General features: G+C 37.5%; 2 protein-coding genes across 4 annotated transcripts; one reads left to right on the plus strand and one right to left on the minus strand.

The window, feature by feature from the left end:
- Positions 1–958: 958 nt before the first annotated feature.
- On the plus strand, positions 959–9122 carry LOC135470581 (protein RFT1 homolog). 2 transcript variants are annotated; one of them, XM_064749606.1, is made up of 14 exons: positions 959–1057; positions 1609–1694; positions 3045–3161; positions 3349–3538; positions 3729–3830; positions 4241–4375; positions 4746–4824; positions 5122–5172; positions 6000–6130; positions 6798–6942; positions 7100–7205; positions 7652–7780; positions 8472–8592; positions 8923–9122. In XM_064749606.1, the coding sequence occupies exons 2-14, from the start codon at positions 1672–1674 to the stop codon at positions 9091–9093; spliced, it is 1500 nt and encodes a 499-aa protein (XP_064605676.1). In that variant the 5' UTR covers positions 959–1057; positions 1609–1671; the 3' UTR covers positions 9094–9122. The 2 variants fall into 2 exon arrangements, with proteins under 2 accessions (XP_064605676.1, XP_064605675.1); XM_064749605.1 differs by having other exon boundaries at positions 966–1095.
- A 1542-nt stretch (positions 9123–10664) lies between these two features.
- On the minus strand, positions 10665–23059 carry LOC135471386 (dol-P-Man:Man(7)GlcNAc(2)-PP-Dol alpha-1,6-mannosyltransferase-like). 2 transcript variants are annotated; one of them, XM_064750599.1, is made up of 10 exons: positions 23008–23059; positions 21455–21604; positions 18666–18798; positions 17019–17192; positions 16077–16271; positions 15294–15397; positions 13520–13746; positions 12471–12655; positions 11874–11949; positions 10665–11028 (listed from the first exon to the last, which is right to left on the minus strand). In XM_064750599.1, the coding sequence occupies exons 2-10, from the start codon at positions 21596–21598 to the stop codon at positions 10791–10793; spliced, it is 1476 nt and encodes a 491-aa protein (XP_064606669.1). In that variant the 5' UTR covers positions 21599–21604; positions 23008–23059; the 3' UTR covers positions 10665–10790. The 2 variants fall into 2 exon arrangements, with proteins under 2 accessions (XP_064606669.1, XP_064606670.1); XM_064750600.1 differs by lacking the exon at positions 23008–23059 and having other exon boundaries at positions 21521–21599.
- Between the last annotated feature and the right edge of the window lie 38 nt (positions 23060–23097).

Consider the following 23097-nt stretch of genomic DNA (forward strand, 5'->3'; position numbering starts at 1 on the left):
TAAATTTGATTCCCTTTTAGGTGTTTTTAATGAATATATGAGGTATAGCCGAAGTTATAATTTGGGGATAAAGTATAGACCTATACCTGAAAATATACGGTCAAGTGTTTTACCTTTCAAAAACTGTTTCATTCTAGGAGCAATCATATCTTTTCTAATGTGTATAGATTCATACAAGAAGCAATGACAGTATACATAGAGTAATGGAGAACTTGTATATTTAGAATTAGGAGAGGAATAACACATAAGGTGTACTTAATATGAGTGTGTATTGTTAGATGGAACTATATATCCATATAAACAGCTGCATAAGCCTCTGGTGCCAGCCAGAGGGGCAAGGAGTGAACAAATGAACTTGAACAATTAACTAATTACATAGGTTATTCATTATACACTTACATACAGGAAACAATTTCATTGGTAACTTTTTTGTAATGACAGGCTTTTCAGGCTATAGGCCAATGTTTGCCACGTGTGATTTTATACTAATAACAAGGTAACTAGCCCCCCCCCACCCCCCACAAGCCAAGTGTCGGAAGTATCGAATCTTATCTGTAACACCAGGAACTTCCCCGTGGCGAATAGGTTTTAGTGTTACATCATCAATGTCTATTACGCAACAAATTTAAAAAAGCAGGAAAGGAAGAAAAAAAAACGCAATAGGCCTGAATGGGGTATCATGTAGGTCTATATAGGCCTACCGCGTATATCATCATGATTAAATTTATTTTATTTTATTCATAATGAAAAAAAATCATAATGAAAAAAAAAAAAGAAAAAATAGTGTAAAAACGGGGATGTGCTTAACCCTATCATTTGCACTGGATAGTAACTGTTACCGAGTTGAAATACATAAAAAACATGATACCGCATCGCTTAGTGAGACATCTGTGTACGAGTCAAAACAGCAAACGAATCATCAAGTCACGTGACATTCAAAATGGCGACGTCCTATCACACCTGATGGAGGATATTCTACATACATTGCTTTTGAAATTTATACAAGTGGTTGTGTGAAGAGCCCTTGTCAGAATGAAAGGGGGAGAGCTTATTGCAGGTGCGGCTAGGTCTGCATCGTATCAAATGATGCTACAGGTAAATATATATACCGTGCAGCTAAACCTGCCCACTAACCTAGGCTGGCAAAGTCCCACATGTAGCTGAGGCCTACATATGCCGGTACCACACAGTTACAGTATATGTACAGCAGATGGGTGGGGGGGGGGGGGGGGGGGCCCCCATTATCCGTCTATTTACAGCAGATTGATGATTAAGGACCTTGCTTTGCTCTTGTTTCGCAGTTCGTCCCGGTGTGATTTTAGTTAAACTGATCTTTATACATGTAGAAATGTACAGAAAGTGAACAGGCTGTAAAATGGATAGCTGGGCTGTGTGCTCAGCTGGGTCCATATACATGTATATTCTACTACTGTAAAGTAGTCTGTGCTAACACGTGATTTATTGATGGGTATAGGTTAATTGAAACATGGTACATACATTACAGATGACGTGGCACGGAAGCAGATCAGGCATCAAGAAATTTTCATGCATCAAAAAAATTTTAACTTCAGTAAAACATACAGGCATATATTATGCTTATATTTGTAGGTCTCATTGAGGATTTTAACTTTTGTCCTGAATGCATTCATCATCCGTCATCTCTCCAAGGACATGCTGGGTGTAGCTAATGTCAGGTACGTCTACTATTGCGTGAGGACTAGGAATATCTGTACCTGGAACTTGTTGTTTAAAAATGATTTCTAGCTATCATAATTTCAAGAGCATTACCAGGGGAGTGGGAGGATCACCATTTTCACCTTTTTTGAGCAAACAAAAGTAAAAAACAAAACAGAAAAAAAGACAGAGAAAAAGAGAAAAATAAAAAACGTGAGGTATCTTTGTTTCGAAAGAAAAAAATGTGGTATTTGAGATTCCAATCCTAGCTTTTCACTTCATGTGTCTGGTAAGCTCTGACAGCAGCCTGCAGATGGTCATGGGTTTCCCATTGGCTCTACAAAACTCCCTCCCACTATAATGCTGGGCGTCATTTTATAAGTGAAATATTCTTGAGTGTGGCATAAAACTCTAATGAAATAAATAAATAAATAAAATTAGGGGATGACTACAAAGTGACAGTTGCTGTAGTGCAGTAACAAAAAATGCTAAGCAAAACAAATCGATCTTGATGATTAAATAAAGTAATAATAAGAAAAGATAAATGTGCATTTTATTCCAGCTCTCTCATAGTTTGTCAACAGAAATTGCCTAAAATGCATCTCTGAACATCTGAGCAAACTGATCAAGTTTCTGGGCAACCTCTGAACCCTCACCTGGACGGCTGTTAAGAAAGTACATGTAGTTCAGCTGCTACAGCCCACATACATTATAAATCTGCACACTAAAAATCATCTTTAAAAAAACATCAAAAAGGACTAATACGTAATCTATATTCTTATTCTGTTAATTTTTCTCACCAGAAATGGTGGAAGATGCAGCTCTGCATCTATCAGAAATACCTTCACTTCTGGGGACTATAAGCAGCCCTTGAACCATCACTAATTACACTGGGATAGTAGTTCATCCTCCCTACCACAAAACATACGACTTTCAGCCACCTCAGAACATTTAACGTTTACAGCTCAGATATTGGCCGGGTTTCATGACAAACATGATGAAAAGCTGTGTGGACATATCTCCAGCTCTCTGTAGTCTGATCTTGTAGCTTCTGGGGCCTAGGCCGCCCCTGGGCCTTGGCATGTTGGACATGGATATTCAACCTCAGGAAAATTAGAAGCAATGGCTGTGAAAAGCAATACTTGTTTCCTTGAGTATTTAATATAAAGAATTTCAATTAGTGTAACCATTATCTGAATTTAAATCAGAATGTATCTTATAGATATCCATGTATTTGTAGGAATATAAAAGGTCACAGTATTTATATATGTAAACCGTATCGTTACACACATTAACTGTACAGAGGCTTCATTGCCATGCAAGTATTCTGAGGATTTTCTAATTTAATTAAGCTTGATTTCCCATTTCAGATTGGCATTGTTATACAGCACAATTTTGTTTTTATCAAGAGAAGGTTTTCGGCGTGCATGTCTGAACAAGGGCCCAGGAACAAGCTGGACCCAAGTTGTGAACCTAGTCTGGTGTGTGTAAGTATTGAAACTTGTTTGTGCGTAGGCATATCGTCATTTCCCATGAAATCATGAGAAAAAAATACCTTATTGTAGAGTAACTTTGTTTTGTAATGATCCATCCAAAAGTTCTTAATGGAACTATAGACTGTGCATATTACATATAATATGGTTTGTTTCACATGTCTTATATTTCTGTTGTCAGAATCCCTGTGACCTTTGTGTGGTCTGTATTATTTGCCTTTGTGTGGTTGTACCTTCTTGATCAGCCTGACCACGAAGCATTTCCTCAATACACAACCACAGTCATCTGCCTCTGTGTGATTATAATTATTGAGCTGTCCACAGAACCACTTGTTGTCATAAGCCAGTCATTTTTGTTTGTTCGATTAAAGGTAAGTAAAGGTATCAGTACATTTTTCTTCATTAAAGTGTAGTGTCCCTCTATCTTTTTCTATTGTTTTCTACCAGTGATGTCTTTCACAAAGCTCTGTATGAACATTTGCCTGTATACATGTATTTGTGAAAACGTTTTTCTGTGTGGAAAAAAAGGGTCTCTGACAGATAATTAACATTTTTACTTAGGTTATATTGGATGGACTGTACAACCTTGTGAGATGTGTGTGTATTATATGCATGGTCCTCGTCTTCCCAGATCACGGTTTACACATCTTTGCATGTGCACAGGTAAGATAATTTGGAATAATATCACATGTCACTACTGTTGAGACACAAGCACAGGTGAGTTAGTAAGTAACATTGGTCAATCCTGTATTCTCTACCCATAAAAATGACCACTGTGGTATAAGTGAAAAATACTCAAATAAGATGCCTTAAGAACAATCAGATAAATAAATACGTAAACAAATCACAATTCTGATAATCAACTCTAGGCACACCATGGACTTTCCCTGAATTAAATAACTTAATGTCATTCAGTGAAGAGTTAATGTTAACTTTACACAAATATCATCAGTATATCCATAGTTCAAAGTAAACCAAGGTGAGTAAAACAACAAATATTTGTTTGACATTGAAGGATGAATTACACTTGCATAAAACTACTGTGTTTAAAACTCCATTGTTTCTTGTTACAGATCACCTGTGTGGTTGTATATGTGGTCGCATTTTATGGATATTTCTATCATTATTTAAAGTACGCAAATAAGAAGACCAGTGCATTCCCATTTGCATCGTTTAGAAGCCTTTTCCCTCAACTAAAAGAAGGACAGGTACATTTGCTATTACTTAATTAAGCCTTGGTAAAAATAATTGAACTTTGCACCTGTTCATGTAAGTGTGACAACTGGTGGCACAGATGACCATAATCTGACTTAAGTTGTATTCATGACAAAACAAAACCTACATTTATCTATTTATCTATAAGTGATTTATCTGTATCAGGTAACCTACATAAGTATAATTTATGCAATGAAGTATGAGTGATTTGTTTCATCTGCCATCTTCATTATTTAAATAAAAATGATCCAAATACAAGTAAAAAATGTAATGTACTTGGCACCTGATGCTACAAAAAGCTAGTCAAAGAGACTTTGAAAACATCCATTGTCAATTTATAATATTGTTCAATTTTCTTTCCAGCCTGTTTTTGATTCATCTCTTGTCAAGCTTGTTTGGAGCTTTTCTAAACAGTCATTTTTAAAGCAGATTTTAACAGAAGGTAATATTATTTTCCAGAGGGTTAAGCTTAGTCAATACATCTCTGACAACGGAAGGCAGTTCTAATGCAAGTTTTCAGACAGATGCTCACCTTGTACTTTGGCTTTCTTTTCCTTCCTGTCAGATCAAGAACTAAACTATAATATACAGAAAACATTTTGTCACATAAGCTATGGTCATGCATCAAACCCTTTTACACCATTAAAAATAATGTATTGAGTTGTTTTGCCCTTGATGTAAAACTGAAGAAGCATGCCATGACTGCAGTATATTTTTTTATATGTTTTTATGTTTGCAGGTGAAAGATACGTCATGACAGTTTTTGATATACTTAGTTTTGCTGATCAAGGTGGGTGTCATTTTTTATGAGTATGCAGAAATATATAGGGCCTATGTTTTAATGTACATTTGTAGTAAAACATACAAGTAAAGCCATAAACAGTCAACAGAACTCGTTTGGCTGTTTGTGCATTCTACCATGTGTTGAAGAGTACTAGTCTTCCACCAATATTGTGTGCATATGATGTGTACCAGTATGATGTGTACCTCAAATGTGGTAAAGTTTGTCTGTAACTTCCTTAAGGTTGGTGGTTTACCCTACTGTAATATGAACAGTAAAATAAATAAATGTATATTCATCAAGCTGCAGTGTCACAGACATTTAACATTTTTAGGAACGTGAAGTAGCATGTGAAAATTAGTGTTATTTGACCAGGCCCTTCTACTGAAGAGTATACGGGGTGGATGCACAGTAGGTCATGATATTTAGATAAATAGATTCATGTGTACTGGCATGAAATTTTCAACAGTCTTTTTGGTAATAATAAGTTCATTATGTTAAACCATCTTTGGTATAAGAATACATATGTACAGAGTACTGTGTCATTGCCAGATTAATCTTATGGAATTTGTTTGTCTTCATATATTTATCAAGCTGTCCAGATAAAAGTGCATGTCATACCAGGTACTGTATAGGTATATATGTACATCCATCTTAACCTGAGGAGGATTTTTTAGTCAGCCATGATTGATCCAGTCTCATATTCTATCTTGTCTGTTCACACTTAAGAAGGGCTCATCATTGTAGAAAAATTCCCACACTGTATAACGATGACTGGTTATTGGGTTGTCCAACAAATGGCAGGTTGTTCACAGGCTAGCATTTGTCTTTTGCAGGTGTCTATGATGTTGTGAACAATCTAGGGTCCATAACAGCTCGATTTCTATTCCTTCCCATTGAGGACAGTGGCTATCTGTTCTTCTCTAAAGCATTGCAAAGAAGCCAAACTGCTCTTCAACAAAAAAAGGTTTTATATCCCATTCATATTTTACATTTTGTGGAAGAAGATTTGGAATTTTGTTTTTAGTTTGTTTCACTACCAGTATTACATGTATAGTCTACTTTGTTGACAATAGCTTCATTAGTTTGATGGAGCAAATGATGACCATGTGTTTAAGGTGCTTGTGTTTCACTTGCTATAACACATGAAATGTGCTCAGTCTCACTTTCAAACAGAGAATTGTAAAGGCTTCCATTGTTGTTGGTGCCATGGTGGCAGCACACGTCAGACTGTCTCCTAGCATGAAGTGCACTCAGCTTGGCTTGCTTTTCACCAGTTTGAATTATTTAAGAAAGTTCACCAATAACTTGTCAAAGGTTGGTGGTTTATTCTGGGCATTCCATTTTCCTCCACCTGTATAGTGCTTGTCATCCTATAAATGAAAAATTCTGAACCATATCAGAAAGCACCAGGATTATAAAACAAATATATAAATTTGCTATGTTTATTTAAACACAACTTCAAATTTTTAATACAGATTACAGTTGTTTTATTAAACTGTCAAAATTTTAATTTCCATTGATGTGAAAAATATACTGTGATTTTGTTGGTCTGCAGCAGTTTTGATTTTACGAGCCCACATTAGGCTATCATTTCACAGTTTAACCTTTGTGTAATAACTTTCTCATCCCAGGAATCCTTGGAGCTGGCCAGCAGAATGTTGGCCTTCCTCTTGAGAATGACTCTGCTTATTGGTATCACTGTTCTGGTGTTTGGATATTCCTATTCCTACCTGGCTTTGGATATCTATGGTGGAAATATGCTTAGTTCTGGACAAGGTGAGAAGTCATCTGCATTGTGGACTGACATCAAGTATTTCACAACCTTCCAATTTGAATTGAAGTGTGGATCTGTTTTTACTCATCCTTTCTTTTTAACATTTGTTGTACTTTTTTGGTATCATTTCTACCCTCTATATCCTGTTGTCTGTTGAAGGGCCCACATTACTTCGCTGGCATGCCATGTATGTTGCAATCATTGCCATCAATGGAGTTACAGAGTGCTTTGTGTTTGCAGTGATGAGCAAACAGGAAGTTGACAGGTATACACACTGTTGTCTAAAATCTCATATATCAAAGAAAAAATGACACTATAGGCTAAAAATAGCACATATTTTTTCTATCTTGTGGTTGCTATATAATTTTGCGATATTTCCTCACCATACCTGTAAAGCCTGAAAACGGCAAGGCTGGCATAAATAGCTGAGTCCATCACGTCCTCCATGTTTAACACCCTGTAATGTATGCATTACAGGGTGAACCTGTGTCCAACATTTCATTTCGCAATCATCTAGCGGAAACCGATCTGTACTGTTTGCTACCTTCTGGGAAGAAGAGTTCTACTGGAAAGGTATGAACTGGTGTAGAGTTATTTTAGGTGCTACCATGAAATTTAAATAAACAAGGTTTAGAACTCCATTTGGCAACAAAGCGCCTAATCTGATTCATAGAGTGTAGAACTTAGCCGTCTGTTTTCTTTTCACTTCAGGTATAACAGCAAGATGGTTGTGTTCTCTGCCTTGTTTCTCATCACATCCTGGTACTTTACCAAAATATTTGGTGCAGTTGGATTCACCCTTGCAAACTCTTTAAATATGGCTGCCAGAATTATTCACAGGTTGGTTCAATAGATTTTATTGGTATCAAACCCGGGATTTAATCCCTTTCATATTCCATCATGCTGTTTGAACATGCACAACAGAAAGGTTGCCCTAAGTGAATAAGTTGACAGAGTAATTTTCACCTGTCAATCAATCAATCTTCAGAACAATAAACACAACAATGGAATGAAAGCAGCAGTTCTGTAAGAGTTCCATACCAGTATGCCAGAATACTTCGTGATACAACAAGACGTCCACTCTGAATTTTCAGTTGTAATATAACCATCTTTTGTTCAAATGTGTTGTCCAAAACTTCTGAAGAAAATGATTGCAACATTTTGGCTTGATTAGCAAAACAATTTTTTGTACCTCCTGTTGAGGCAAGCCTTCCATTTGCACATTTACACATGTTCAAGGTTATTTAGCACCTTCTGATAGTATTGATGGAAGGGATGTGCCAGGCAATCATTATGCATAGCACAGCCTAACTGTTTAGAAGTCAGTTGTCATCAAAAGTTAGAACAATTGAACCTACATATAGTGATTGTGCTTTTATTTCCATAATTAAAAAAAAAAATCAAGATTAAAAGGCATTCAGAATTGCCATTTTTGAGTGAAAAGGTTGAGGAATTGTATTTGAACAGATTATTTATTGTCCATACACAATGAAGTCACTGAATTCCACTGCCCCTATTTTCTGTTTTACAGCATATACTTTATCAACAATTATTACAAAGGTACAAGCTTTCGGCCTCTTCAGAGTCTGGTACCTTCTGTTGGAATAACAGCTGTTCTGTTGCTATCCCTGGTTATGACCTCAGTCTCAGAGGTGAGTTCAGAGCTGCATCTTTTCTATCCATGTGGAGTATAATCCTTTCACTCTAAGAATTCAAACTGAACGCAATATTGTCTATTTTGGTTTCTAAGCTATAGATGTATAAAGTAATTCCAGGATCATAAAACAGGTAAAGAGTGAAACATACAGGCCTGTTAATATCTACGCATTGCTAAACTTGTTCCAATGTGCATGTAGGCCTTTAAGGGTCTGGGCAGTATTTCAGAATACATTGGGCTTAAACATATTTTATCCCAAGGGATAAGAAGTACTTGCACTAGCTGTTGCTGATATTTAAATGATCTTTCACTTTCCGCTTTGCAGGTTATGTTTTGTTGTGATAAAGGTTTCTCTGGGAAGTTGTTTCATATTGGAGTTGGAGGGATGTGTCTCCTAGCTGAACTTGCAGTTATATACTTCACTGAAAATGAAATGATTGGCTTTATCAGAGAACAGTTCACGCAGAAACATGCTGTCACAAAGAAAAAGGACTGAAATCTCTCAAATAAAATATATTTTTTTGTTGGATGACGTTGATGCATTTGTTATCTGTATTCTAAGGCCCCTTTGTGTAAATTGACCATCATCAGCAGTAACCATAGCAACATATCACCAAACCTACAGGGCCAAATATTTACATCATTTTCAATTTTTCTTTAAAGACGAAAGGATGGGATGTGTGTATGACGAGTGGAACCACATTTTGGTCCTCTATGTATACAATGACCTAATGATTAGAGGAGTGAGCTAGTGCTTGGGGTTTAACGTCTTGCTCAACAATTTGTCAGTCATGACGACGAAGGAATCCTCAGAGGGTATGTAATGTGCCTCCTTGTTGCAGGACGGATTTCCACCGCTCTTTTATCTAGTGCTGCTTCACTGAGACGACTTAGCGAAGGCAAGTAATCCGCCCCGCCCTAGACATTATACTGATATGGGTCAACCAGTCTTTGCACTATCCTCTTCATGCTGAACGCCAAGCAAGAAAGTTACAACTTCCTCTTTTAAAGTCTTAGGTGTGACTCGACCCAGGATTGATAGTGGATGTACCGCTTCTGGAGCAGATGCTTTACCAACTATGCTATCCAGACCGGTCCTAATGATTAGAGTGTCTGCCATAAAGTTGGGGGACTGCTTCGGTGGCCTAATGGTTAGAGCATCTGCCTCGAAGTCGGGAAACCCCGGGATCTAACACCTAAACCTGGTAATACCAAAGACTTTAAAAATGGTGCTACCACCTTGCTTGGTGCTCAGCAGTGAGAGGTTGGAGCCCAGTGTCAGTATAATGTAACTGTGTGGGATGTCATGTCTGGTGTCTTTGGCATGACATCTTCAGTGATGGCAACACTTTGGCAGCATGGACTCAAGACACAAAATATGTACGCGCACCAATTGAGTCCTCGTTGTCATATGACTGGAAAATTGCTTAGTAGGATGTTAAACTAGTCATTTGGTTAGCTGGGGTGTCAGTATGTTTTAACTGGGTGAACAACGGTCTCAGTGATCATCTAGCTTGGACACCAAAACCAATGGTTTATTTATTTATTTGATTGGTGTTTTACGCCGTACTCAAGACTATTTCACTTGTACGACGGCGGCCAGCATTATGGTGGGAGGAAACCAGGCAGAGCCCGGGGGAAACAGACTACCATCCGCAGGTTGCTGGCAGACCTTCCCACGTACGACCGGAGAGTGAGCCAGCAGTAGCTGGGCTTGCCAAAACCAGTCAGAAAAAAAGTCAGGTGGTAACTGACTTACACAATGGATTCATTGTTTAGCAAAAGCCTCTAAGGCTTCTAACATTCCAACAGTTACTGCTATGGTTCAAACTATGTTGATTTATTTCAAAGTGTTTGAGATTTTACTCAAGAATTTGTAACTGATATGACAGTGGTCAGGTTTATGTGTGAAGGAAAGCTGGGTGCCAGAGTAAATCGTCCCCTCCCCCAGCACATGTACCTGACACAACCCTCCTCTAACAGTGCAGTTCAAGCAAGCTGGGATTTTTTTTTTTCTTCATATTAATGTAGCAAGATAAATTTGATCAATAGTATTTAAGAGAAAATAATGCAAAACAAAACTGGCTTTGACATATTTTTTACTGTTCATTTCACCACAGAATATATTATGGCACTACATGACTAATGGTTTCATAAATTATTAAATCAATCAGCAGTTTTTTTTTTAATACATTAAGTTATATTCCTTTTTTTCAAGATAATGATTTTTGTCCCTGTAATAACTTTAAATGGCGGCACTGAAGTCCATGCCAGTTGAAGTTTGTTATAACCTTCAACCTTGGCAACAACCTCATGGGTAGCAGAATAAGGCAAGACAGACTTGCTCTTCTCAGAATTTGCACCAATGAGGAGCCAGGAAAACTGTTTCATGGCTTCTCCACCAGGGGGCAGATCTTCTGTCTTGTTGTACCTGCAAAACACAATGCATGTAGTTTGTTACATATTAGAACCACAAAAATTCCCTGATGAAAACTTAGGCTACACTATCCTGTTTGTAAAATTACAACGTGTGCTTTGGTTTACCTTCCTTTCAACATTAATACTTAAGTTGCATAAAATATTTACATGTACAATTTGACTGCTGTTTAAAGCCATGCCCAAGAGTTTTTCGCTTATACAATAAGTGTTCATGAGTCTTCATGAGAGGAGGAAACCAGAGTGTAAGGTGTAAACCACTGACCTTCGGCAGGTGCCTAACTAACCTCTTGACACTTGTACAATGGCAGTCAGACTTCATGAGTGGAGGAAACCAGAGTGTAAGGTGTAAACCACTGACCTTCGGCAGGTGCCTAACTAACCTCTTGACTCAAAGCAGCAGTTGCAACAACAAGAGCTGTGATGAAGTTGTCCTGTAGAGCTTTTCACACATATACAATGTCAACCTTTTTTGTGAGTGAAGGAAATCAGCATGCCTGAGTAAACCATCAATCCTTGGCAAGTTAATGATGGTATGAAGTGGTCAATAGCCAAAAAAGCATCCTTAAAATACTGAGTGTCACTATGACTAGCCCCACGAAGAGTTATTGTGGGGGAATATACAAATTCCTTGTCCAAGGCTGTGCACGAACAGGCTCTATCCCAGCATACTGCATCAAGTTAGTGACACACTGCACTAGAACAGTTCTTAGACTGCCAAATATGTATTGTACCTTCTCAGTGAATAATAAAATCTGTACACAATGTATGTGTGCATGCTTTTAATGTTTCTTGCTACACATTAGTTGACCTGTTTAACCAGGATTATTCAGGACTTACTGCCATAAAGATTCTAGCTGAGTAAATCGAGAGACGCCTGTCTGAGCCGTATATACATCAATGTGAACGGATATGTCTGAAAAGAAGACATGGAGGCACCATTTAACAATTATGTGTTCCTTTTTTCACCAAACAAACTCTAGAGTAAGGGAGGCCTCGGAGGGAAATGACAAAAAAATCCCGCACCCCCACTCCCACCATCAACCTCTTGTTTGCACAAAACATGTTTATTGTTTTCTGCCCAGTTAGAGGTTAACTTGAGTGAAGAAGAAAAAAACTTTTTTTCTTTTTTTACCATCCTGAAGTTTCCAAAAATTGTTAGTGTACCGATCAAGAGAGTGCCTGTTCCCCTGCTACTGATATTTTGGATCTGCTCAATTCAGAACTATGAGCTCGCAACATTTTCTGTTCACCTGTACACGTAAACCCCCCAATTTGGGTCATCTTAAACCACTTCATCAGCAATGACTAATCATTGGTACATTATATGGACATTTTATGTTAATCTCTTGGACAACAGAACAATAAGTTTAAGTTCCAATTTAAATCATCTGTAGATCAACATGAAAAAATGTATTCATAGAGATTTGTACCTACTTTCAGAGTTACTATGAGCGTTACTTTGAGCAAGCTCGTGTAGGCGATGCATGGCTACTCCTCCAGGATAGTTATGAGATGACACATACAGGAAGCACACACTAATAAATACATTAACAAACAGGTGGCATGCCACGAGATGAGCAGTCACCCACTGAAGAGGTGTCTTTGAGCGGTTCAGCCAACTGGAAAAAAAAAAAAAACAGAAGGGTTTATTTGCAAGTTTCTCACATTCCAACGCCACCTCACTTCCATGAAGATGTAAACAATACAACTTTTACACCTTTTCTTTTTCTTTGTGAACTTATTTCACCAAAGTGTCTCCTTATAATTTTTAATAAATAACTTATGTATTTTCATGTATTTGGTTGGTTTTTAAATCCATACCAAAGAATTCTTCACTTATACAGAAGTATGCAATTTTATGTGTGCAGGAAACCGGGGGTGCGCAGAATACACCTCAAGTCCTGACCAGGTACATGTACATCATGAATTTCCTGACTAAAAGCTACAGCCATGGATACCAGCCAGTGGACAGGGGCCAACTGGCTGCACTTATTTTCAAACAGTATATGTAGTAACTAAACTGTAGTTATATGTCCAGGTAATGAAAATTGCTAAAGCAATTACTGTAATTTCAAATTTTTACATGTTTGCAGGGTTTTTATTTAAGTATATTCTGAAGGCACTCTGATAAAATTATACTGTTTGTGAAACCCTGAAATGAGCTAGTCCAACCAATGTAATTCTTGTCTCAAAATTTAAATCAAAAATGTGCATAAATTGCACAAAGGTTTTTTACATACAAAAATGTTGAGAAATTAGGGTAAGGGCATATTTAAGCTAAGGATATGGAGGAATAATTGAATACATAAAAATACAGTGTTACAAATGCCATGGACTGCTACAAGGAGATGCAAATCATCTGAGTGTGATGTTAGATTGTTCCAACAGTCAACATACTCACGTCAAAATTAAAATATTCTGATTATTGGCACAAAAAAAAAAATCCAGAAATATTCTGGATGAGAATCTGTCATGGTACTTACATACGGGACATAGCACAAGATGCTGCAATGTTGAGCACTGGAAAGGTGTAAATGATGAACCTCAGCTCTTTATGTGGAAGAAAGGAATAGAGGAAAACAAACCCTAAGGCAGGGAATAGCAATGTCAACAGCCTTCTGTCGAAGTAAAACCCAACCGGAATGAGCAAGGTGCTACAGGACAGTGCACGGGGAATTGCCGAGTAAAAGTACCAGAGGAACGGAGATGTCTGTTTGCTCAAAGTCAAGGAAAATTCTGCGTCTGTTATCCCAGCAGTCCAATGTATTATCCTGAATATCATTTCATTTCTATGAAGGTAGTCTTGCCAATCGTTCCACTGATCTATATTGTGATTTGCTGGAATTTACGTTTATCATCAGACTAAATGATTTCTTCAATGGATTTCAACCTTGTACTGAAGGATATCTCACTAACTGGAAAAAGGTAAATGTCATGGTGGAGGAAGACAAAGTGCCAGGTATAAACAAAACAGTCTTTGGCAAGCACCTTAATTACATATATTTCCACATACACACCAGGATGTACATGCTATAATGGTGGCAGGAAAGTTTTCCTTCTACTGACCTTCATGGAAGAACACCTGAAAAGCTCTACAAGCACTTGTTCATTCATCGTGATTGAAGTGGACTGAAGGTGTGGTAATTTAAAAAACATTTGTCTTTTTAATGGCACCCCAATATTTTACTTATGCAATGGTGGCCAGCATTATGGTGGGAGGAAACCAGGCATAGCCTGGCAGAGACCCAGGAGCATCTGCGGGTTACTGGTCGACCTTCGACCTTCCAGCATACAATGGAAGCTGAAGGGTTAGGACTGACCCAGCATGTAAAGTACGCAATAATTCAATGACAAACACATCATACACTGTTATAGGACTCACCCTCCCAGAAATCATCTGGTAGTGGACATATACCTATGTCATTAATGGTATTAACTGCTATGTTTAAGTAGAAAATAATGTAAATACAGCACTAACACTGTGATGGAGTTAGTTTACTTGGGCCTGGTCGCTCAGAGAGAAGATTAGAAATCATGTCCTGGCCAACACTCTTAGTTCTACCCATCTGACAGAATAGTGATGCCAGGTCAAGTCCACTCAATCATCACAGCTCCACCCATTTCTCTACCTGACGATTCATTTCAATTTGTCTATTTTTTATGAAAAGAAAAGAAAATCTCTGCCAGATAACAGGAAAACCTCCTTCTCTGGTTGCAGCCCCCCGCCAGCAGTGGCTGGACTTACATGATCGGACAGGTTAAGTGTCATTTATTTAGCCATTTTTCTGATTTTTTTAGAACACCAGACTCAAGAGTTTTCCAGTGATGTAATGGTGCAAAATTTTACAGGTGAATGAAACAAAAGTGCCTGGGAGAAACCACCTACCCTAATCCTTCAACCGTTTCCACCTCCTCTGCAACCACTATTTTGAAACATTCTGAGAGAGCTTTGGCATTAACCGAAATAATGTTCACAGTTTTATGAAGCTTGAAAAAAAAAGTGCTTTAGAGGTCGAAAAGGTTGAAAATTTACAGTACCTTTTGGCAAGTCACTGACTAACTTTCCCACAGGTCATGTAGATATGCACACCATACTGGCAGCAGACAACTTGAGTTCAACAATTCTTAGATTGTGCAAAAGGCCACAGAAACTGTAAAAGTGGTGGAATTCACAAAGTCCTTGTCCAAGATTTGTCTCATTAATTATCTAATAAATTAATAAATCAATTATAAAGCATAACAAATTACCAAGGATACGCCATAGTCTGCACTTTTGTTGAGAACTACATTGAACCACAGCACCTCCCCTTCAGGCCACAACCAGCGCTTCCAGAAAATTGAATCCACCAAAAATGTTGTGACTAAGAACAAACATAAAAGACAAATCCTGATATTTTACTCCCCCTAAAAATACTACATTAACTGACATTCATAGATACATTGACGATCAAGCCTTACGGGTGATATCCGTCATAACAAGGTAATGTCAGTACATTTTTGTGAGCATTACACTGCATAACCTTTCACAATAAAGTCTACATCCGCACACGTCTATTCAATGAAAATAAATAGATGGGGCTTATACAGTTGTGTGTCTACCTGGCTGGTGCCCAAACATGCCACACAGGTTTTCTACAGACATACACTGCTTTAGCTTCATTTCTTACTGCACATGTAAAAGAAGTTCTGTAACAAGAACACAATGAGGTTTGTGATGTACACACAGGAAAAGCCTCACTGTATATACTTACTCAGTAATTCTAACCTACTGATGCAAACAGCTGGATCTGACAATTTACCCGTACGGATAAGTACTGATACTTTGTGTAACTCTCGACCATTTTTGTATTACGTAAAAAGAAGTTTATCAAAGGCTATACAGGGCTGCCTTTTGCACACAAAGGTCAAGGACTTGTAGAAACTTGTAAAATCTTCGTCTTGTAGATTTGAAAGTCAGCAAAAGTCTATTCTAAGTGTCCTAAAGATCAATCAAACTGTTATCGTCACATTTTCAATGGATTCCATAACTCTGAGGTTTACCTAGAACAACAGCACCAGCTGGAAATACGTTTCTCAGTAGTGTGAATATTGAAACCCGGTGGTACATCAGCTCCATGAACAGTATCAGGCCTAGAAACAGGGCTAGCTCTGCACGGAAAACGATGATGGCAATGCCTGACGTCCAAATAAATCGACCATATCTCTGCCTTAACCAGTAGCTCAGTGCCAGAAACACTGTAACATGAGGAAAAGCTGTTAAGCTACTAAATGCTTAACGAAGATAAAAATTTCCTTCAAAAAATCTTTATCATTCCAAAACTATCACTCACTGCTGCTTACATGCTGTTACTGTATTTCGCATAAAGTTTTGCATTTTTCAAGAGACAAAATTTGCTTGATTCATCTACGTATGGGGACCATTATGAATTCTGATTAATTATTTATCAGAAAAAATCAAGTGTTGGCATCAGAAGTATCACATTAGGGCCTTTATGTGCTTCTGGAATAGCATTTTACCACACCAAACTTTACTTGAAATACAGAATACAAAATCATACATGTACATGTACTGGGAAATGGTTTAATTAAAAATATATCACACAACAAAAGAAAGACAATTTAAGCACTTTTCAAAAACACTACATGTGACACTTTGAAGTTTGAACAGGGTGTTTAAAGGTTCGTGGTGCACAGCAAACATCTAAGTTTTATATGTGTAAATATAATACAAACACTCTGCAAGTGATCATGTGCCAAATACACTGCTGTTTCTCAACAGTACTGTGATACCATGACCCAAATGAGGACTAATCTACTTCATTGATGTAATTAAAGAAAACTATTAAAAACTTATTTTTCAAACTGCACTTTACATATCGATGTCTTTCCTCCACAGACATTTTATTTTCGTAGAAGTACATCTAACAACTTATATAGATCAAAATCAATTTTCAGAAATTTTTTTTTTAATCTTTGGCTTACCTAGCCCCAAAGCCATAACATTAGGTAGTGGTCGCGTCATGTAGAAGAGTAAGTGGAACTGAGTTACAGTCAAAAGCAGCATCCATCGTTTCACACTCCTTCCAAAATTAGACTGAATTGCTGTGCAGAATGCTCGAAACCCCATCAGGACATAAAAGCCAAGGCAAGCACGTACTGAAACATACACAAAATATGACCACTACTTCAGCAAAAGTCTGTAAATACCGTGTATATAGATATGCCAGTATCTAACAATACCAGTATTGTCAATGCATGTATATGTCAATGATGACATGGTGGGTACATGTGTTCAACAACTATGTACAGGTAGGTAGTAGTATGGTTAGTATTGTCTTGAAAAAGACTAAAAAAGGCGTCTTTAGACTAAAGCAAAGATGCCACTTAAAGTGAACATAAAGTCTGCTACTATATGCACACAGAAAAAATGATATAGGACAAGTTATGACAGAAAAATATGTAAAAAATTCGATAAAGTTTTGATAGCCAAGATGTAGTTCAGCATTGGGGATACAGCACTGACGGACAATTCACTCCGAGTAACCAGGTTGTAAAAGCACTTATGAACCTGTCAAATCACTGGCGTCACATGATTATTGACTGTCACGTCAAAAAACCTAGTAGCTCTCAGTGTGATTTCTTACACTGGATAGACAGATATCGATACAATAAATAGGATTTTGCGATTAGTTTATGTCTTAACCTGATGCATTTTGAACCACATATTTATGAGTAAGGAACTGAGAATGGCTGCCCGTGTTACAATGCGTACACATTGCGCAGGATACTGCAGTAACTTGTCAGGGTGAGCTGGCAAGAAAACTGCCTCCAGAGACTCACTGCTTGAAGAAAAATATTGTGGCTTTGCATTATTTTTCCTTAGCTAAATCAGACTTATTACAAAAATATCTTCCTAAAATCTGAATGAAAGGGTGTGTTATCAATCAGAAGGTCCTGCTGTGTTCGGTACATTCCCTGAAGTCAGTAGAGTCAGCTCCTGAGTAGAGCCACCTGTTCCTTACACCCATGCAGGACGACGACGAACAGGACCGCTAAAATACAACGCTTGTGTCCACGAACATCAACCTGACCCAGTGCCAAACTAAAGAAACATTGGCCCTTTGAACACGGAACAGAGCTGATACTCTTTGGTTGGGTATCAGGCATTTTTGTTTGTATTTTCTCATTGTCACATTGTTTAAAACGGATGGTCGGTAGCTCCTACGTTTTGTGACGTCACTCTAGATAGCTATAACATGGCAAAATGGTGCACCAAATGAGTGGCTAGGTACTGATGATTGTTTGCTATTCATTTTGTGGATGTAGAATGGTGTAGAATTTTAAAAATATTTTTAGAACATTTCCGGAATACTACTTTATTAATTAATTCAGCTTTAGTGGCTGACTTTATGTTCACTTTAATGATTAAAGTTCTGTGATTATGTAGCAAGACTACAGTGAGACTACAGCAAGGAGAAAAAGGCACAGTTTCAAGGCTTTTTAACAAACATAAATTTAATATTATGTAACACTGAACTGGAAGATGCCAACTTATTGACCATTTGATCGAGGTAGTAGTTCATTTCTTATAAAAATCTAAAAAAAATATACAACATTAGGGAGACCTACCAACGATTTGGCTGAAAAATTTGCTTGCACCAAAGAGCCTAGCAGTCCAGACCAGAGGAGCACTGACTGTCGATATGACAAAAGGCCCCAGAAAACTTCTTGGCACAACACCAGGGAACTCCAAGTGGTCATACTGTCAATATGCAAAAGACGCAACATATACATACTTGCACATTTAGCTTAAGAATGAAATAAGACAGAAAGAAAAAAGGATAATGCCTGTATCAGTCTGCATCTCTTCTGAAAGCTTTCAGAAATACCATTTTCAATCGACACAAATTCTGACTGTTTTATCTTCTTCAGTAAACCGTGATCATCCAAACTTGAAAGGATCTGGTCCTTTATCCAGATGCATCAAAAAAAGAAAGTCATTTACATTTATGAAAAAAACAATACTTTAACACTGAATGCCTACCTTTGACTACATAATAGGTTTTATGTATGTTTCAAAATAATCATCTTTCTCAAGATATTTAAGAAAATATTTGCTCTGACGGATTCTTTTTTGCAACATCAGATAATACAGGAGAGTTTTTAGCAAGACTTGCCACCTGAGGAATCCTATCATATGCACACGCCTTTGCACTTCTAAAACAAAATCTAGGTGAGCTAATAACATATCCTCATACACAAGTGTAGAGATGTATGAATCTTATTTACAGGGTTCGTACAGGTATATGAAAAAGAAATTCCTGGAGTTTTCAAGGCTAGTTTCAACATACCATGGTGCAAATTATAGACTATATTTTAAGTCTGAATTATAGATGCTTTAATTTACATGCATTTATACTGAATAGTATGCTTGCTTTTGCAAGAAATATCTGCCCTTCACTTCTGTAATGTGACACCTTCTTTGACCCAGCCTTGGCTCAGTAAAAAAAAAACGAACGCCATATATCATTATGCAGGGCTTCCTCTGGGTCAGTATTATTAGTATTTTTTTCAGCCAGTCACTTTAGCCACTGATCAGATTTTGTAGTAAATGCTATTTTTCTTTAGCCATACTTCCTTAGCGGCCATGACTCTTGTAGGTCTCCTTCTGTAATTCGCTTTTATCTGCCTTGGTGTAGCTGCTAGAATCAGTTTTGTCTCTTCCAGGTATATCTGGAGTTTATCAAACGTTACGTTTAGAACAATTGCCCTCAAATTAATGGAGCAATGCTTGGCAGCGTGTATATGTTTTTTGAAAAAAAAAAAATCAATCCTTTTTTCAACCTATCTGTAGCATCCCAGAAAATTGTAATTTCCTCTATCAGAAAAACATCTAATTTACTTCGGATCCAAAAAAAAAAATTTATTAAGAGGAAAAGTTTAAATTTTTCATGGGTGGTGACTTCAATTACCTGTGTAACTCTACCTTGATTTATTTCCCTTGATTATTATTTTTTTTTTTTTTACAATTGGCGATGAAAGGCACCCCCCAAAATGCCATGATTCTCATTCGTTATTTAACAAAAATGATTTCAAGTGTTATTTAATGTAAGTCAACTTGCAACAATGCTGAACCTGCTTTGTAGATTTCTGTCAAGTAATCGCCATACAACTGTGTTATTGTTGTTTTGCCGAGATGAGGCCATTTTAAATGAAAGTAAGTGGATTATTGTCATACCAAAAATTGCAAAAATATGCTGAAAACCCTTGAAAAATTCTCATTTTAGATTTGTATAACGTTTGTATTTTTTCTTAAGTAAATAAATTTATCACCAAAATCATTCATATTTCTTCAATTTTTAATCGCCATTTTAAAAGGTTGTTCTAAATTTGCAACAATGGCTAGTGCTAGCATAAGCCCTGATTATGGGAGAATTATTAGCGAGCTCCCGATTATCAGACTCGGTGGTCAGCAGACAATAAGTTTGGGACAAACTAAGACTTTCAAGGAGTTTCCTGGAGTATTTTTATAAGGACTTTCAAGTACTTGAAAATGAAATTGTATTTTTCAAGCACTTTCAAGAAGTTTCAAGGACTGTGCGCACCCTTATTTAGTTTACACAAAGTCGAGAGACCCCGAGATCAAGCCGGAATCATAAGACTTTTACTACAAGGGATAATAGAATGTTTTCAAAAACTTTTTTCTCTGCCAGTGACAATGCCTTGATAACAACTAAGTCCACCACATGTGACTAGGAAACGCTATATATGTATGTTTGACATACTGCTTCGGTTGTCTAATGGTTAGAGTGTCCGCCTCAAAGTCGGGACATCCCAGGATCAAACCTGGGTAGGGTCATCCCAAAGATTTTAAAAATGACAATGAGTCAGGATTGTTTGCCTGGTGTCAGTGTAATGTGACTGGGTGGGATGTCATGTCTGGTGTCTTCGGTATGATACTTCAGTGGCAGCAACACTTTGTCGACATAAACTCCATCAGGCACTATTTATCAGAGAATTTTAAATGGATTATTTCAAGAATATCATTTTTATCAAGCTTTTCCTACTTGGAAGCTGTTTCAATGCAAACTGGTCTACATGAAGAATTAGCCTGTTCTGCTGTAACATATCTGCCGCAAGGCAAAGTGTACCATGATAAGCCAAATACTTAGGGGATAATAAGTCTGAATGTTGTAACCAATTATACAGATAAGTGTATGTTTTAAGTATCTTCAGCAGACAACACGACCTAAAAGTGTTAAACAGAAATGAAAGCTTTATATATTGCAGTAGCATGTGCGACAAGCATAATTCTCAAGGTGTACACTGATCATTTACATGGTTTGTGTATCATATGTAATCACTCTCATAGGCAATTATGTTACACATAATAGAGTATCACTGTCAGCGTGTCTTACCTGACTGAGACTAAAGCCATGATAAAGGATGTCATGCATAGCCTGTAAGTTAAAGCTCTCCTCTACCTTTGTGTATGGACACACCAACAGGTGCAGCAGCATCACAACTAATACTGCAAAGTCCAGACCAGTGACCATCACCATGGTTCTCTATAAAAAAAAATGTATATGCTACACAAATGTAAAATGGATACTTAAAAGATAAATAACAATACAACCTGCTTATTTCACATACAGTTGATTATTTAAGAGAAATCCTGCTGATTTTAAAATTGTCCGATATGTTTTTACATATTTTCTAAAGAGCATTTGTCTACTGATGCTTGAAAACTCACGATGTCAAATATTATAAAGTGTCAGCAGCACTCATATTTTTCAGGTCAGATGACATTGACACCCAAAAAGGCTCTCTGTATATTCATACATGACTCCTTTGAATCAACTACAATGAGCTTGCTGCCAGACCATTAAAGACCAGACCAGACCATCAATTACTAGCCTTACACAAAACCGGCATTGTTCTTTGGACACTCATCAAAGTAAACAAACTGGAGGAGTGGGGTCCTGTTGCTCTCTACCAAAGTAAGTAAATCTTACAACTCATAAAGTGCTCGATGCCCTACATGAACAATAATATTAGTACCTTCAATAACAACGAATGTGATCATGAAAAATCATTGCTGGCATTGTAAATCAAGCAGATGGAGGGAGCCGCTCTTTTAAGAGCTGCAGGATTTGCTTTTCTTTTGTAAATGGCTGAAGATCCCTTTTGGAACAGTTCTATCCAAACACTGGGTTATCACAAGGTTTCTGTTTTGCTAGCTGAAATCCTGTTTCATTTGAGCAGCTCAGTCAATAAGGATACATTACGAGACAAGAAGCAACTTTTTCTGCGAGGTCTTAAAATAAAATGGACACCTTGATCAACACCTGTCACAGGTAGCTGCACAGTGTATTTGAGTATTTACTGCTCAGAACTCACTGAAAACCTTATTTCCTTTTACTGCACTTTGCATGCTCAAATGAACTGCGCAGCCTAATTAGAACAGAAGATTTTTTCTTAGTCAACCGCTTTTGCAATGGTGGTGCCCAGGAGTTCCTGGGATTAAAAAAAGCTTGTAATCTACATAAGAAGATAAGGCAAAAATGCAAAAGGCCCCCCACTTTGTCTCGTCCAAATCTGAGTGAATCAGCAAGAATCCTTCAATGCTGCCTCGGTAGTTATAAAAAGCATAAAATACCATTTAACCACAGACACACCTATGCAAGTCATAATGAACGGTATATACATCCGCAGTTTTGCAGAAAATTCTGTCTAAGGCTACAACATCAGCAGAATCCCTGCCTTATCGAGGCTCCACGGTGTGCGAAAACAACAACAACCCTGAACAACGCAAGTCTTGGCTTGGAAAAAAGTTAAATGTTGTAAATTTCCAAATACCATGAGTTACATGAGGCATGCTAACACAAACAAAAGACAGGTTTCGTGTGCAATTCATGAGTTAGGATCAATAAAAGGTGGAAATGCTTTCAGTTCCACTACATGTTCTCACCCCTGGCTAGCCGGTTTTAAAGTGTGGGTATTGACATGGGCGCCGCCATATATTAGCCTCGTTTTCACCCAATAACTTACGTCTGCATCA

Source organism: Liolophura sinensis, chromosome 7, assembly GCF_032854445.1.
Source record: "Liolophura sinensis isolate JHLJ2023 chromosome 7, CUHK_Ljap_v2, whole genome shotgun sequence".
Taxonomy (NCBI): Eukaryota; Metazoa; Mollusca; class Polyplacophora; order Chitonida; family Chitonidae; genus Liolophura; species Liolophura sinensis.